General features: G+C 41.4%; 1 protein-coding gene across 9 annotated transcripts in view; it reads right to left on the bottom strand.

Moving 5' to 3' along the window:
• The window catches only part of EMB1135 (RING/FYVE/PHD zinc finger superfamily protein), a 185,623-nt gene that overhangs the window by 44,385 nt on the left and 122,712 nt on the right, over positions 1–18,526 (bottom strand). For 4 of the 9 annotated variants that reach the window (XM_087683150.1, XM_087683149.1, XM_087683148.1 and 1 more), the window contains exons 25-31: positions 16,512–16,635; positions 16,317–16,394; positions 16,045–16,163; positions 13,828–13,884; positions 13,640–13,742; positions 13,401–13,529; positions 12,642–12,753 (exon numbers count right to left, since the gene is read on the bottom strand). In XM_087683150.1, coding sequence (XP_087539276.1) covers positions 12,642–12,753; positions 13,401–13,529; positions 13,640–13,742; positions 13,828–13,884; positions 16,045–16,163; positions 16,317–16,394; positions 16,512–16,635 — 722 coding nt within the window. Of the gene's footprint in view, positions 1–12,641; positions 12,754–13,149; positions 13,251–13,400; positions 13,530–13,639; positions 13,743–13,827; positions 13,885–13,934; positions 14,528–15,157; positions 15,286–16,025; positions 16,164–16,316; positions 16,395–16,511; positions 16,636–18,526 lie in introns of those variants that run through there. The other 5 variants (XM_087683151.1, XM_087683154.1, XM_087683152.1 and 2 more) reach the window with 5 other exon arrangements.

Genomic DNA, 18,526 nt, shown 5'->3' with positions numbered 1-18,526 from the left:
TTGATCCCCCAGCATCTACCCTAAACACACAATCCTATCAAATCCTTGACTTGATCTACAGGAGGAAGGAGGTAAGGAGAGATTGAGCAGATTTGGACTAGGGAGTGGCACAGGAGAGACAGGATTACAGAGGAGGTTGCAGAGGTCCTAGCCGAGTCGAGCGGTATCTGCCAGGAGACAGCCCTATAGGCCAAGTAGCACAGCTGGGAAGAGAAAAAAGCACTCCAGCGGGAACTAGGAGCAACGCAAATATTATTACAGGAGGCACCAAGGGATCCCATTCTCCACGCACAAGAGGTGCGTGCATATGCAACCATCACCGGCCTAGAGGACAAGCACTCGGAGTTCTCATTCCACACCTCAGCAGCCTTCTGGGCGGCATGGAAGGGGAATACAATGTGTAAGGAGTTTTTCCAAGTGCACCAACACCGCACCTCAGGAGAGCAGATATGCAGTCTTCGGGATCAGTATGGGAGGATTCGCTCTAGCCCAGATGAGGTGATGGAGACTGCCATCGACTACTATAGACGCCTTTTGCAACAGGAGACAGCCTCAACCAGAGGACAGCGATGTGGACAATAAGTCTGGGATCACATCCTGTCCCTTGTCACAGAGGAGATGGGATGCTCCCTCCTAGCCCCCTTTATAGAGAAGAAACTAGAGGAGGCTTTCTATACATAGGATGCATAGAACTGCCCAGGAGAGGATAGCCTCTTAGAGGCCTTCTTCACTACCTACTCGAGGTGGTGAAGAACCCCTTACTACTGGCCTTGTGGGAGAATTTCAACTTAGGACGGATGCCAAGGAATCTATCGACAGGTCTTATCAGTCTCCTCCCCAAATGGGAAGATCGGTTGGAGCTATCTCACTGGAGACCAATCACCCTATTGTCAGTGGCCTATAAGGCACTGGCAAAGATGATTGGTAGGCGACTCCGCCTTGTGCTTCCGGACATCACTCATGACACACAGACAGGCTTTGTCTAGGATAGAAGCATCCTAGACAATGTCTTCACCTTCTTTGATACAACAGAGTGGGCCTAGCAAAGTGGTCAGGGACTGGCTGTACTACTCCTGGATTTCCAAAAAGCCTATGACAGGGTGGGCTAGGAATTCTTAGAGGGCGCCATGGTGAGGTTGGGCTTCCCCTAGGGATGGATCCACGAAGATTAATACGAGTCCGTCCAAATTTGATACTTCTAAGTTTTTAACTTATTTTATCAATGACCCATCATCCTTCGCACTAAAGGGTAGATGAGATTCGTGCAATGTGGAATGCACAATGATATTGATTCCATAAACTAATCCATACTGTCACACATACCTTGTATCCCCTTTGGCGCAACGAGGAGCAGTACACTAGCAAGGAGTTAGAGAAGGGCTTCATGGAAAGAAACATGAGGCGCCTCACAAGCAATGATATAGATATGATGAGGAGAGTAGCAGATGATTTGCTGGCATTCCACAATCATTCTCTTCATTTTGGCCTACCCACAACTAGGCTTCGAGAGACACAGCTTCAACCTATCTCTTTGTGGGAGAAATGCGACAATTGTATTCCTACTTTGGTATGTGACTGATGATCTTTATATTTTGAATCTTGATTACCTAATGCATTATACAACTTAGGTAGCACGTTTTATAATCTATTGCCCACTCAAATGTTGATTTTACGACTTGCATATTAGCAATCACCAATTACTTACCCTCAATCTCTTAAATTTAAATAGAAACGCATTGTCATTCGGGTCCTCTTGCAAGATTATAGTTCAGGGCTTGCTCTAAGAGAAACTAGAGCACATGAGCCATCTTCCACACCAAAAACAGAAACAAGCTCACAACTGCCCAGCTTGAGCATTTAGTGTTTTGCCATTGCAATCTCCAACTTCTTGAGAGGGCCGCTCTGTCACCCGTGCCTTCACACGTAAATCGGTAATGATAAGTATTATGTATAATTAACTTTTTAACCTTGACACTTGACATTGCTTGAAAGTTCGATTGTAAATTATAATATGTATAAACATTCAACATGTTGAATATTCCCTCATGTGATATATCTTTGTCTCTTTCACCTCACAAATGAATATTAACAAGATTGATATAGAGAAGATATGTGACATCTTGCAAATACCATAAGAGGAGCGAGATATCTCCTCCATATTCTATGAGGACCTATCGGCATTGGTGCATGAGACTCGTGCACAGAGGAGAGTTAGGGCGAGGGTCACACCTGGTTGTGCATCATAAGCAAAGTCTGAGCTAGAGTCTGAGACTAAGACTAAGGATGCTTCATCAACTTCTTGATTAAGGTCCTCGGAGTTGGACGAAGAGATAGTGCACAAATCCTTAGAGTTTATGAGTCATGACTCGTAATATACAAGAGTTAGTTTAGCGTTACAAAGTCCAAACTATAGTTGCCAGTTGTTCATTGATATTCATATTTATTACTCAGTAGTTACTAGTGTCTAGAGACTAGTACATTCTATACAGTGCTCAATGCTCACTAGACTTTGCAGTTTTAACAGATTATTCACATGATATAGTTACATGTATCATTGCATCTTGATTTCACTTATTATGCATCTTGATTATTCTTCCATTGTTCTTGATGTGAGTCTTCACTGCTCTTTAGATCATAGATGATTCATAAGTCATAAATGATAATTCATTTTGTTACCTTAAGTTTTAAAATTTGAGTCTTAATTGTGTTAAGATCTCTCAAGTTTCAACCATTGAGTCTTGACTTCTCAATCTTCACTCATGAGTTGTGATATGTATAATGAATCATGATTTCAACCATATGACATGAAGGCTCAAAGTTTTATATGAATTTTGGGTATATATTATTATAGGCATTGATATATTTACATGCTTAAATAATACTGTAATTATTTTAGTGTACAATCTAAGACACTGTTTCTCCGTTTCTAAAATTTAGCCAAAACTCCGAAACTCCAATTTTTCCTATTTCCGAAACTCCCCTCGTACTATGCTAAAGACCGATACCCTTGGCTAGCTTTGGAGTCTTCAAGACAGCTTGCAACAGAGGGAGATAGACAGTGTTGATGTGCACATATAAGCACGTGGCTGAACTTGCATGGCACGAGTATAGACAGATTGCCACCATTCAATTACAGCCTTGATTGTCCCGCTAAGTCTCAACGGTTCAAAATTGAATAGAGTGATCAAAGCAGACATCGCTATTGTGAAGAGACAGAGAAGACTTGGTTTAAGACCCCTTTTCCACTAAGTACAAAGATGGCACAATACTAGTGTCACTTCTTGCACCTTCCCTATGATGGTTTCATAGTAAGGCCGAGATATATGGATATTCAACTTTCTCATGGGCTTCTAGTTGCTAATCGCTAGATCGACACCTCACCACATGAGATAATGATTAAGACAGGTAGATGAAGCCATATTGCAACAAGAGAGGGTGTGCCAGCTTTGTGGATGGAAGCTAAAGATGGAGAAACGCTATATTTGCTGCTATCATTCCCTCTTTAAGCAGGACTTTGTACCATTGAGACGGGTGGACTATGAGAACCCGAGATGTTTAGGCATTTTCTTATTGCAGCTCTAGTGGCGCAGAGGAGCATTGTTAGGGGTCCCGAGGCAACCCCAGCCACATCCACCCCTCCAAATAGCAATTATAGACTTTTCTAGTATGGCCGACCCCCCGGCCACTACCACCTTAGACACTACATCTCCTACTGACAAGTGGCATCTAGGGACATCATCAACTAGCATCATAGTAGACAGAGCTACAGCGTTATGCAAATCACAACACCCTAACGTACCCGCTCGGCAATGTAGACATGCTCATATGCAACACATTCGCGTCACGATTGCTCATTACAGACAAAGATTGTCACCATCACTCAGCCGGAGGTAGCTTACAAAGTCTTGGTGGATTCTATACACTAAGAGGGAGATACTCTATACTCTTTCACTTTCTCAATTTTCCATATTTTTCATTTTCCATTTTAAGTTATCATGTAGATCTAGACATAATTTTGTTTCTTCTCTAATATGAGGTGATGATACCAATTGTATTAATTATGGTCTCATAGGCCATTTTGGCCTTCTAGAGATGTTAATAGATCTGTGTGTGTGTGTGTGTGTGTGTGTGTGTGTGTGTGTGTGTGTGTGTGTGTGTGTGTGTGTGTGTGGAGGGTCAGCCACCTCTTCCTGACCCACTTGAGCCCTGTCTAGAGACCACCACTTTCTTTACAGAAAGTAGGATCGGAGAGGCCATTGACAGACTTAGCAGAGCAAAGGCACAAGATCATGATGGATTAGTAGCCGAGCACTTAATCCATGCTAGAGATTTGGTGGCAGGATTCCTAGCTTACATGTTTAACAGATCCATGTGTAAAGGCCTACCAGAAAGCTAGAGCACGAATACTATTGTGCATATCCTCAACTCAGGGGACCCTACTCTACCCAGTAACTATCGGACTATCATGGTTGGGCATACATTGGCTAAGTTATATGCTTCCATCCTTGAGCATGAGTTAAGCAGGTCGGCAAAGATGTGGGATCTTAGAGCACAAGGACAAGCTCGCTTTAGGAGAGGCTTCTCCACATTGGATTACATCCTCACACTCAAAGTGATCATTGAGGAGAAAAGGGCCCATGGCCGACGGACCTACTGCTGCTTTCTAGACTTCCCCAAAGCCTTTGACACACTACTCTACCCAGTAACTATCGAACTATCATGGTTGAGCATACATTGGCTAAAATATATGCTTCCATCCTTGAGCATGAGTTAAGCAGGTGGGCAGAGATGTGGGGTCTTCAAGCACAGGGACAGGCTGGCTTTAGGAGAGGCTTCTCCACATTGGATCACATCCTCACACTCAAAGCGATCATTGAGGAGAGAAGGGCCCATGGCCGACGGACCTACTGCTGCTTTGTGGACTTCCCCAAAGCCTTTGACACAGTACCAAGAGACAAGCTGATAAATAGATTGCATGCCATGGGAGTAGCAAAAGAGCTTAGTTGGGGTGTTTTGGCACTGTTTGAGAGACTTGCACGCAAATTCCGAACACTGAGGACCTTTTGGCACCTATTTACTCCACCATTGGGGTGAAGTAGGGATGCCCCCTCTCTCCGAAATTATTTGGCATGTGCATTGATGGGATTGCTGATTACATTTAACAGGAAAGAGATAGAGGAGCTCCACTAGCTGGCACTTTGATACCTCTCCTATTGTATGCAGATGACATTGTATTGATAGATGACTCTCCAGAGGGTCTACAGAGACACTTGGATGCACTACACTCCTATACTTTGGACAGTGGACTTTCAGTGAACCTTGGTAAAACCAAGGTGATGGTATTTAATACTACACCACAGTGGGTTAGGAGATCAGCACCTAAATTCACATATGGATCTGAGGAGCAAGAGTATGTGGATCCTTATACGTACCTCGGAGTCTTATTCACAAGGCCCACCTTTTCTATCCAAGAGGCAACAGACACTAGACTGACTCGCGAATACACAGCACTAGGTGGTTTGAAGAGGATGTGTTCACAAGTGTAGTTCCAAGAACCCCACACCAAGCTATGGCTCTACGATACACTGGTCACGTCCACACTACTTTATGGAGTACAGATATGGGGGCCCAGTCTTGACCACCATAGCAGATCACGGCGCACTTATGATGGATGGAGGTCGATGGAGAAACCCCTAGTGTCTATGATATCCAGGATGATCATATGTAAGGCCTCAGTGCCACATGAGATCATCAGAGCCGAGCTAGCAGCTACACCGATTGTGGTAAAGGCCCTCACCCGAACGGTCGCATAGATACATAGCCTATGGGACTTCCCCAAACACAGATATGCATAGTTGGCCCTTGAGTCCTCCAGGAAGCTTGCCAGAGAGGGCGATACTTCATGTTGCTATGCACAGATGTCAGCCTAGTTTGAGCTGCATGGCTTTAGCATGGACAAGTTAACCCCCCTTCCAATACTCCCTTAATGCACCATCTCTTGATCTGAGTAGGTCAGAGATCCGCAAGATCATCAAGATGGATCTTACCCAGTTTGATATCAGGCGGACATGGTTGATACCACGGCAGGAGCTAGGGACAAAGATGGCTTTCTACTGTGAGCATTTCCTTCATACTACAGATGATGGATTTATTGTTCGCCCAAGATACATGGACACCCCACCTTTCCCATGGGATCAAATGTACTATTGGCCAGTTGCGCACCTCCTCACATTAGCTAGAGATTGAGAACGATAGATATAGATTCATTCCACCAGAGGAGCGCATATGCCAAATATGCCAATTAGAGCCAGAGACAGAGGAGCATTATATCTGCCGATGCCCAGCGTATTATGAGGTCCATGATCGTTTCCACTGTCTCTTTAGAGACAGATTTGAACCACTATCCAGAGTCATGGATTTTACCGATTAGCGATGCCTTGGCCTCTTTCTTCTTGAGATACAACGGATTCGTGACATGCGCCTCAAGAGTACAGCTACTCTAGGACATCGAGGCCCTTCACAGAGGCAGCTCACAAACTTCTTTGCAAAGAAGACTTGGAAGACTTCAATACAGTTACAACCACAGTCTACACGAGAGCCTCTCTCACCGCCACAGTCCACACATAGACAAGGAGTACTGATTGATCGAGCCATTCAGCTTAGCTGATCCAGACATCCGAGACCTCGACACAAACATCGACAACACCTTCATAGGCGGATACAGGGGATTATTGCTCGGGCTAGAGCTAGGTCTTCCATACCCACATGAGATTGTACCATTTGGAGCTCATTGTTACTAGATAGAGCTCTATGTTTTACACATAGTCATAGTTAGTTTCCTTTCTTATTTGGCTTTGTGCTAGATACATATTTTGCCCAGACAGTTGTACCATCATACACATGATTCTAACTCATGGTCCCATAGGTCATTTTGGCCTTTTGTAGACGTTAATATATCATTTCATCTCTCTCTCTCTCTCTCTCTCTCTCTCTCTCTCTCTCTCTCTCTCTCTCTCTCTCTCTCTCTCTCTCTCTCTCTCTCTCTCTCTCTCTCTCTCTCTCTATATATATATATATATATATATATATATCATTTCATCTCTCTCTCTCTCTCTCTCTCTCTCTCTCTCTCTCTCTCTCTCTCTCTCTCTCTCTCTCTCTCTCTCTCTATATATATATATATATATATATAGAGAGAGAGAGAGAGAGTAATAGGTAATTGTATTAATCTGTCTCTTATTTTTTCCATAAAGAAGCTTAGATTAAATAAGAAAGTATTTACATCAAGCCTTCTAGCTAGCCATAAAAATCCTAATAATTCACAAGTTAAGCCAAAAGGTCATAGAAACCTAGCACACAAACATCATGGTAATGGCACAATAGGAGTAGATCGAACAACATCACACCATAGAGCAACCACATTCGGAAAGACAAGGTCTGCCAAAACCATGAAAGAGATCTGCCCTAATAGTAATCCTCAAATACAGCCACATGACCACAAATACCCAAGGCCAAATCAAAAATGAAGGCACTATCAATGTGCCAAATATGTCGGAGAGCTGTCCATGTGAGGAAATGGAAGAGGCAAGGATGATTTAATTGCAAATTGGACAAAGAAGGCATCTTGCCTAGGACCCAAGAATGGACAACCGTCTATTGTTGAGTCACCAAGGTCCAAACATGGCAAACAAAGCTGCAAATCTGTCTTGCTAGAGGGCAAGAGATGAAGAGATGAATTAGTGTCTCATCACATGCAATACAAAACATACATCTAGCACATGAGATCTTGCAAACACATAGCACATCCCCAGTGGGAAGACCTTCAATAAGCAGTCTCCATATAAATACTTTCCCTTGATAAGGAATCTTGGACCTCCATAATTGAAGAAATCTGTTCTCCCACTTCACTCTGCTATTTTGAGTGCACCAAATCTTATTGGATTTCTCTGTAACCCATCTCTTATTCTCTACCAACTAATGGTAGATTTGATTAGCCAACCTTTTTCAAGAGTCATCACGTTTCACAAACATTGAGTCTTGGCAAGGGAAAGCACGTTGAGTAGGCATTGGATCATATCGCTCAAGCTGCTCATACAAGGTGGACCATATGTGGCTATAGCCTCTAGGCATACAGAAACACTGGCGTATGCGATGGAAGGAATAAAGATGGAACCGCCCAAGAATGAGAGCATCACTCACCATTTGCAACCCTAATTGAGTCATCCGATTGAACATGCCTCGATGTAAATCTTTATTTGGCCAATCAAGCATCCTAGAGGTGGCCAACACTTCTACCTATAACGAATAATCTCTTTCTTTTCCGTAACAAAAAAATGTATTAATTACAAAAAAGTTACAAGATTACAAGATCTGGCGAATCAAGCATCCTAGAGGCGACCAGCACTTATGCTTGTAACGAATAATCTCTCTCTCAACCACTAGAAAGAAGTCTCCATATAGAATATTACCCCTAGTAAGGAGGCTTAGACCTCCACGATTGAAGCAATCAATCACACCACCTAGATTTACTATCCCCACCAGACCAAACTTTATTGACTTTCTCCCTCATTCATCAGTTATCCTCAATAATTTTATGATAAACTTGATTTGTTGATCATTTCAAAAAGTCATCCGATTTCAAAATGACCTTATCAAACCATGGAGATGAAGGTTGTAATGTACGCAAAGGGGAACGCTGCCGAAGCTGGTTTCAAGAAGGCCTAGTCCAACCATGGAGATGAAGGCTGAAATGTACGCAAAAAGGAATGCTATCAAAGCCATTTCTCCAAGTTCCACCAAATCAGCCTATAACCTTGAGGTACTCGAAGATATTAACAGTACGACAAAAAGAACTAACCAAGAATGACACTACATCATTTAGTCCTCAAAACAATCAAGCTATCCTACCAAACTAGTTATGCTCCATTTGCTGAACCCTACTAGGTGATTTCAATGCCACGATAGTTAACCCTCGAGAATCCTTCTTTGACATGTTTGAGAAGATGTGTTATATCCTTGGGCATCCACATGGGTACTAGTAGTATTGGTCACTATGAGCATGACCTAATAGTGCAAAGGTACTAAGGAAACTTTGGGGCTAGGAAAGTCCGACTTATAGCACTCAAGGTCCTATTGTACAATCCATTGTGTAATCACCACTCTTAGACTCTAGACCTATTGGCCAACGCATCCATACACTAGGACGGTGTAGAGTTGGTGATATGGGATGCTACTAGCTCCTTTGGCTCTATGGTTGGGAGGTGAGTCTGATGTCTAGTCCCTTCTATTCACGGATATGGCTTATGTCGTGTCTTGATGTGTGGCCAATAAAAGTAGTGAGAATCTAAAGCTAAAGTCAAGTATAGACCAAGCTATCTCGCACCTTGCACATCATGACACTTGTAAAAAGTTTTCTTGTAGAGTTCCCAAGCCACAACTATTATAGCTTCAGCTACATGGGAGCAAAAATATATAGCCACTCTACACACAATAGCAGAACAACCTCCTCTTCTTAATCCACTAAAATCCCTACCCAAAGACGTTTATCTTTCTGTATTGCACTGAGGGTTTGAGATGCCATTGATAGACTCAATCGGAAAAGGCACAAGATCATGATGGTATGATACTAGTAAAGTATCTGATACATGCTAGAGATTTGGTGCCAGGAATACTAGCCTATCTGTTTAATAGAGCCATGTATAAAGGCTTCCTACAAAGGTAGAGCACTAATACTATTGAGCCTATCCTCAACTCAGGGGACCCTACTCTACCCACTAATTACTAGACTATTTGCTACCACCAATAAGAGCCAGTAACAACTAATTTATATGATTGTAGGCTATAGCCTCAAAGATGTTCTCTAGGAAAAAGCAATGAAGCCTTAGAACCTACTCACTTCTTTCAATGCCATAGTTACTTACGCGATGGTTTGATGGGCATCACTAAAATCAATGTGGGGTGCGTGGCTCTACTAGTGTCATAATGGCCAATGTGAAAAGCTATATGTGCCATGAGGAGACCTTGTTGTGCCAATATAGGAATGCTTATGAGATAGATCTGATATATAATCTGCTGCAAAAGAGAGGGAAAAGTGTGAAGAGGAAGATTGTGTTGTAGAAGGATAAGGACAAGTATCTAAAGAAAAAGAGAGAGATATGAGCCGGTTTGCAAGTGGACATTCATAAATGTTCAAAAGCAATTGATATCATAGGAACATCCAAAAAGATTCATGAAGCATGACCAATCAAAGACTACTAATCTCCTTCACTGTGCTAGTATGCTACTAGTACTACATTTTCTCACGATTTTAATGAGCATTACATAGCTCCACTCCCCTTTACACCCTTGGGCACAACCAAGGGTTGTTGTGTAAGGGGGGGGGGGGGGGGGGGGGAAAGAGGGGGGGGGTTGTTGTGGGTTTTTTGCGGGTTGGCTCCACTTCCCCACTAACCTTGGGTGCACTTAGAACAACTATTTAGAAGGGCAAAGCTCATGGCAAAAACATTTACTACTAGTTTATGGACTTCTACAAGGCTTTTGATATAGTACCAGAAGATAGACTACTACACAAACTTTATAATATGGGAGTCCCTAAGGAGCGCCACACTTATGATGGATGGAGATTCATGAAGAAGCCTCTTGTATTCATGATTTCTCGATTATCAATTATAAGACATCATTTCATCAAAGTTGAGTTAGGGGCTACATAGATTGTTGTATAGGGCCTTATTGAATCAATATCATTTATATACAATTTATGGGATCTACCGAGAACAAATATACATGATTGGTCCTTGAGTCCTCTCGACAGCTGGCTAGAGAGGGAGATACCCTGTGTTGGTATGTGGAGATGTCCACCTGGTTTGAGCTACGCAGTTTTAGCATGAACACATTGTCCCCCTTTCAATACTCCCTTGATGGACCCTCTCTTCCTCTATGTAAAACTAGGAACAAAGATGGCTTTCTATACGGAGAGCATCTTCACCATACCACAAAGGATAGCTTTTTAGTCCATTCAAGATGTAAGGACAGCCACCTATCCCATGCAATCAGATGTGCTATTGGCGAGCTATGCACCTCTTCACACTAGCTAGAGATTGAGACTGGTACGTATAGATCTATCCCCCTAGAGGAGCACATTTGCCAAATATGTCAATTGTAGCCACAAAGGAGCGCTATATTTGTTGCTGCCCAACATCCTTTGAAATTCTAGGCAATTTTGTTATCTAGTAAGAGTTGGGTTTGGGCCACCATGAAGGATCATGCAGTATACTAACCAACGGTGCTTTTACTTGAGATACGGCAGCTTAGTGCCCTTGAGTCCATTGTGCTAATAAAATACTTTGGAGCAGTGGTCTTGGTCAAATTATCGTCAATGATGAGAAAAGAGTAGATCCCCTAAAAAGACTTCATATCTACATGCTAGGTCTATGTTTGTAGGCCAAGCTGCTGCTACCCAACTCACTAACATAGTCTATGTTGTGCAATGAAAGACCATTATAAGAACTCCCCTCTGCACCTCTTGAGCTTTGGGACAATCCCATCATAGCAGCGAGAAACGTCAAAAACACTTAGAAACGAAATGTTAGAAACATGTTTCGCAAGTTTCTTTCAAGAGGAGGTAAAATAAGAAACACGAGTTTTTTAATATAGGGATTTTTAATAGTTTTGACTAAGGAAAGAGATTCTAAGCCTCTATGAAACTCTCTCTTAAACAAAGAATGGCCAATTGGGCTTGAGTGATAATAGAGTCAATTGAGAATAGTAGATTACATATCCATGATCCATTATTGACTTTTCACTTATGTCAAAGTTACTCTTTGGACAAGCTATACTATGGTTTAGAACTCGAACATTATGATTCATATATATCATACAAAGAAAATTGAAATAAACATGTAAATAGCCTATCTACAATATGGACTGAGTAAAGTTGCAAGGTCATGATTCTCATTTCAAAACAAACTGGCAAAATGTCAAAATCGAGAATGAATCATAATATATCATAAATAACTCATAAATGAGACTAAAGTTGTATAATAATCAACTCTCAAGACAAGTATAGATACTAGATTGGCAAAGTCAAATAACTGAACAAAATCACAAAAAAAATCAGTCTCTCATCCAAAATCTTAAGCCCTCACGAGTCATTACACATGATCATCATCACATTCAACATTGCCCAACTGTTTCTTAGCACCATGTTTTCCACTCTCAGAAACGTTTTGCAAGTTTCAAATTGAAAGAAACATGTTTCTAAACTGCTATGAATCCCATAGATAGTGCCTCTAAGTCTACTTTAGGCCTTGTAGGCGCATCTAACTCTTGTAGGTTCTATACTGCAAGTATTTTCTTCAATAGATAGCTACTCCATGGATGAAGATAAGATTGTTTAACTCCAATTTTGCTTTCTTCATGAAGCATCTTTTCTCTCTGATAGTAGCCTTCAAGCTTCTAAGGTTCCTTCCTAGCTTGCCTTTGTTGGTTGGCCCGAAGGGTCTTTGTAAATTTCAATACATTTTAATTCATCAATCTTCATGGAAAACAAAGACAGAGAATGTAAGCCCCATATTGATACCTGCAATGAACCCCCAATGAAGATCCCCTAGCCATGTCAGACTGAAAGCAAGAAAGACATATACCTGCAACCACAGCACTAACAGCTGGATTAGGAATGTGAAGGCCAACAATGCGGCGATTATCAGAGGATGTCTCCAACCGCACAACCCGTAACCTTCGATGACTTGCCCGTACCTGAAAATTCAATTTCAAAAGAGTCTTATATTTTGCAGGTGTCTAGTTTTAGAGTCTTATCTCAAATCAATCAGGAAATGGTTCTCCTAAGCATTTATAGATGCTAGTTTTCAGGATACAGAGTATTATCTCAAAAGTTCATAACCAAATAGTCTTACAGCCTGTTCACTATATCCTTTAAAAGTTGAAAGCTGACTCTCTGACGAATTCAGCTAAGAAGATGAGCCAACTGTTAGGGGGAATGGGCATTAAACCTATCACAATTCTTACACTAGTATTGGTTATAATTTGAGTTCCAGATGAAAGAAGATTTGATTCGTTCACATGCTCAACTGCTTAAAAAATTTTAGCCACAGATTACAAATGCTAGATTTTCAAGTGTTTGAACCAGAATACCTCTTGTCTTGGTACACATGAGCAATGTACTCCATCAGGGCACCCTGAATCTGCCCTTACTAGGAGTGTTTGAGTCTCAAATGCACATTCTTCATGATATTCTGAAAGTAGAGAGATCCTACTCTTCGATAATATATTATTGGACTAAGACTTAAATTTGTATCTTGCTGTTAAGGACACAAGGTTCAGTGTCCATACTGGAACACTAACAAGTACTGGAAATAAACCGATGGCAAAGAGTTTTATATCACCTGTTCTGACAGTGCCTTTTCTACGGTTCCCCAGACTGGAAGAATCAACCCTCCCAATATATAGAGCTCTTGGATTCGTCTACCAACGGTGCAATGAAGTCCCACTTTGCACTTGGAACCATGCATGCACTGCAATAGTTAAAGGTTACATCAGTCCAAGGGCGCTTTTCTTCTTTTATATGCTAGCAGTCACAACAAAAGGAAAGTACCACGAATCTATTCCACAAGCGGCTTTATACCTGTTCTTCAGAAAAGTCATATTCCTCCTTCCATTTCTCCTCGGCAAAATTCAGTTCTGCCACTTTTGCATATTTTGCAATAAGTTCAGCTTCAGGCATGTGTCTGTGGCCAACTCATATGTTACACAACAGATATCTGAACAGTAAGTCATGTCTCAGAATTTTGAAACTAAAATGAGCTTCGAGACCTTAGCGCTTCCCCACTTCCCGGCCGATAAATTCGAAAACCTCCACTTAAGCTGGGCCTGCACATACCAATGCATCACAATTGAGTCCCGTGGCCAAAGTTTCTCATAGGAAAATATTTTCACATAGCCAACAATCTGAATCAGATAGGATTCATGTTTTAGCCGCCCGGTTTTTTCATCAATAGACTGTAAAAGTTACATTTCATTATTGATCTGTCTTCTAGTTCTTGTTGCAGCTTTTAAGCACTAGCAGGCAATGGTAACCCCTAACCAGTTTTATCCTTGGATATGTACCTCAGTCAAACTAGACCACTGTAAAATACAATACAAACTCTCTATAAAACAACAAAGGTAAGCAACCACAAATTCTCCTAGCTCGCAAGGAGAAAGTACAAGGGTTGTGTGAATAACCAATCCCATGACTTGTAATGCCAAAGCACATCTGACCAGGTGGATGAAGGTGCAAACATCCCGTACGTCAAGAAAAGCATCTCTCGTCCTCATGCACTCAGAGTCACTTTGCAGTCTTTCCTGTCACTGGCAACATTCTTGACCTCTACCAATGGACCAAATGACTACACCCTACATCACCATTATAGTCTTGCCTGAAACATGAAATGCCAACTTGAACACTCTCCTCTAGACCTCTTGAGCTTTAGGGCAGTGTGATAAGCAGTGCCTCCGCCTCTCCTTTGTCCCTCTGCATGTAGCACATGCCAAGGAACACCTGTCATATCCTAGCCATTTACTAATCTGCGATCTGCCACCAGTCATCAAAAAAGCAAGATCATCATAGGCCTAAAACTACCATCAATTTGCCTCTGAAAGTTCACCATTTCAGTATGCTGTGAATTCCTAATGCATATACACAGGAAGTTAAAGGTTGCTGCACTGTTGTTTGGCAATATAGCCAAGATAATGTAGTATAAACGTACCAACTTCATTTTACCAGTATGTAAGGAAGAGAGCCACAGTTAACCCAACTTTATCAACTTCTCAAAACAAAAGGTTTTCCTGCTGCATCCTCAAGTTTCTTTGTTAAACCTTTCAATGTTCTAGCCACATGTATAATGCATGTCAAATAAACAAAGCAAGAAGGACATAGTAACATTCATCACACTTTGCATGAAAATTTCTTGAAGCCCAAATACCCTTAGCTCATACAACCACATGTTGACCAATTGTTTGTACATGCGTCATGCAGGCCTAGCATGGATAGAGCAAACCATCATTGCTAGTAAAATGCAACTTTACGAGAGAGAGTGTGAATTTTATTCGGTAACAACTAAATGGATATCCAAGAGAATAGTGGCTGCTTCATGGCACCCACCTTCTGATACAGAATGGGTACTCAGGCAGAACCCAATGACATGAGTAGAGTGCAAAAGATCGTACAAGTCTGATAACCACAGCCTTCGTCACCAATTCAATGCAAGCCAGTTGCACAATTCAAAATCCCTGGCAAAAGCCTCAGGATGTAACCTAAGCAAAAAATACATAGCATTCTGCAACATAATATGGTAAACACAAGAAGCTACATTCTTTAATATGGTAGGTTGTATGCAGGTAATTACCATTCATAAAAAGACCATGTTTTCTAAGTTTCTTTTGCTGACAACTAATATCAAACAGTGCATTCTTAGAGCTCTTCTAGATTCAATGTTTCTATTTGTCCACTAAGTCAAGCTACACTAAGAAATGCTAGAATTTTCAGGAGCTTGCATTCAGACCTATATATCTAAGTTACACATTTGTAACACGACCATGGCTCAAGAGAATTAGAAAGTGATAATGCTCATAAAAATGGAACTTAAACAAAACCCATCCACGTGAAAAGTCCCAAAAACTGTCCAAAACAACCATGCATCACAAGTATATGTAGGACCACAACTACACTAGTGGCCCCTGTATGAAAATTGCCGTGGCAGTCCCACCATATAATCTAGCCATAAGATGATTTCATTTGTTTTGATTCAGTGCAATTACTATTGAGAGCTGTTTGCAACTAGCAGCTGCTGTCTTCCAAAGCTTTTCAATAACAGTACTTCATCAAAATGCAGAGTTTGCATTGTACTAAAACAAACATGCAATAAGAACTAGGTTTCCCATTATTGGCTTCTTTTTACAAAAAACTGGTACAGACACTGTAGACAACTAGCTAAAATCTTCTAACACAAACAAGGAATAATTAGTGCAACCTTCTTGATCACATATTACCCTCTCATTGCTAGCACAATATGTTTTCTGCCAATCCATTCTCTCTTTGATTCATAAAACCCATCAAGATCTTTGCTGTCAGCATCCTTTCCTTTCTGGTCCATTATATTAACTGCCGCCTGCATTTTGCCAAGTAGATTCAATGAATGGCATCGATAACTGATGGAAGATAAAGTCATGCCACTAGGCAAGGGGAAGTTATTCATCAGTGCAAAGAAAATATGGTAACTGAGATTTTCAAGGTAAATCTGACAAGAAAATATTGATATTACCTCCCAGTCAAGGCCTCGATCTACCTTCAAAACAAACAAGGTTGTTGGTGCTCCCGACATGGTATCAACATGCACGGTCTGGGATGAAGAGCCAACCACAACATCAATGGTCCATCTTATGCGAATTGTTTATCACATCACTCTCAACCATTGAGATAGACTAAAAGCAAAAAAGAGAATCAAAGATCACAAAACCTTTGGTGCGCAGTGGAGTACAATGGAACGGGCCTGGATGTCAACAATCCCGCAATCAAATTGTCCATCTTTACGAGCATCCGCTATCAGGTGATCAAAGATGCTCACAAAGTAATCAAAAAGCCTATTGACCAAGCCAACAATGTAAAAGTGTTCACATAGCATAAACAAAAAAGGAAGTTTTGTTTTTGTGTGTGTGTGGAAGAACTCTTGGAAATGTATGCTTCTGCTAGCTTGGAAAAAGATCTTGGCTGTTAACTTTAACAAAATCTCAACTATGTAAATGGGTATCAACATAGAACACCACCATCTTTATGTTAAACTTTAACTCTCAGTATCAGTGATCAAAATTACAGTTCGAAGCTTCTTAAGTTATCAGTCCAAAGTAGTGCCACATGATGAACAAGACGCAAAATTCTCATGCAATTAGTGGGTCTCAAGACAAGGGGAAGCAGCCCAACAGCAACAGAAATTTGCAGCCTTCTCTAGCAACATGCACATTACCAAATGCATCAACTTGGATATGCAATATGTTCTCAAGCCATTCAGGTACAAAATGCAAGTGTGCATCCTAGAACTGTTGCAAGAAAATTGGGCAGTATGGATAGTACCACCTTCAAAAGAGACTTCAGGGCAACACCCCCCACGCAGCCTCCTAATGCTTTCCTGCGAATCTGCTTCAAACTGAACACAAAGCTCATGCTTAGGGACAGAGCAATCGCCCTCCAAGCGTTAACTATGGCCTATTGGTTGGTTGGAGATCATCCATCACTCCACACTATGAAGGACTCCATGCAAAGAGCTCTACTTCCCACTCCAACCAGGCTTACACAAGTGGTACCCCTGGAAAACCGGTGTTTCAAGGTCCAGTTGAGATCACTGCAGCAAATTTAGGAAGCAATGTCCATTCATTGGTGGCTTACTTCAACAAATGAATCAAGGACAAGGACAACATTATCCTTGGGAATGGAATTGCCATCACCGTTTCAGAGAAGGTAGATTCTGTTAATAACAGCATGGACAAAGCCCCCTGAAGTCAAAATACATAGTGCACAGAAGGTCCTAAAGTAGCAACTCGACATATCATAAATATGATGGTCACATGAACCACCAATCTAGTGGGCAATAGTGCCAGACCATACGAGGGGCTAGGTCAAAGAAGGCGCCACAAGCCTATGTCCTTATGAAAGCATCTCTCCTCCTCATCCGCTCAAACCCACCTTCTAGCCACTTCTATCTCCGAGGAAGAGGTAGGATGATCTCTATGTACATCTGGACCATAGTAACAAATAACGAGTAGGATGTGGCCTTGGCACACAAAGAAAGCTATCCTCGCAATGAAAAACAAGTAAGATGAGTCCAAAACCAGGAAGGGTGTCCCCTATCCCATCCTTCACGGCCGTCCACCATCCCCTGTCTCATTCCCTTGTTTGGGATGGACAGCAGACCTTTTTTCTTCAAAACAAATTAAACAAAAATTTAAATCCTGATTTTCCTGCAGTTTAAATGTACACAAAATCAACCTGAAAACGTGATTCAAACAGCCCATAAGTAGAAACAATTACAAATCAAAATTTACTCCTTTTTTTTTATTTTCATTTTCCTGATTTTTCTAGGCAGCTTCAATGTATCTAATATGAACCTGAAATTTGATTTCAAATAGCCCACAACTAGAAAACTTGATTACAAGCAGTCTACACATGAATACATGCGCACAGGTATTTTTGACTGACACAATAGTATAATAATAGAGCCCTGGACACACACACACATAGGTTTCCAATGATACAATAACTCACTCTCTCAAATTTATGTTATTTTCTAACAATTGTTGTGTTTCAGTATAATGGTTGTCTTTCTTATGTTGTCCTTGCCTCCCTGTCCCCATTCCTTTATTTTGGCTGTCCTCAGACCCCATCACTATCATTGTCACAATCCCCCATCACCTGTAACACTGTCTGTCACTACAATGGAAACATCTTCAAGAAGAATATCATGGCTACACCTCACAGTTC

The sequence above is a fragment of the Lygodium microphyllum genome, chromosome 8, assembly GCF_053477565.2.
Source record: "Lygodium microphyllum isolate KBCC chromosome 8, Lygodium_microphyllum_v1.1.10, whole genome shotgun sequence".
Lineage (NCBI taxonomy): Eukaryota > Viridiplantae > Streptophyta > Polypodiopsida > Schizaeales > Lygodiaceae > Lygodium > Lygodium microphyllum.
Note: the sequence above shows the minus strand (reverse complement) of the source record. Positions and strands in the feature narration are given on the sequence as shown.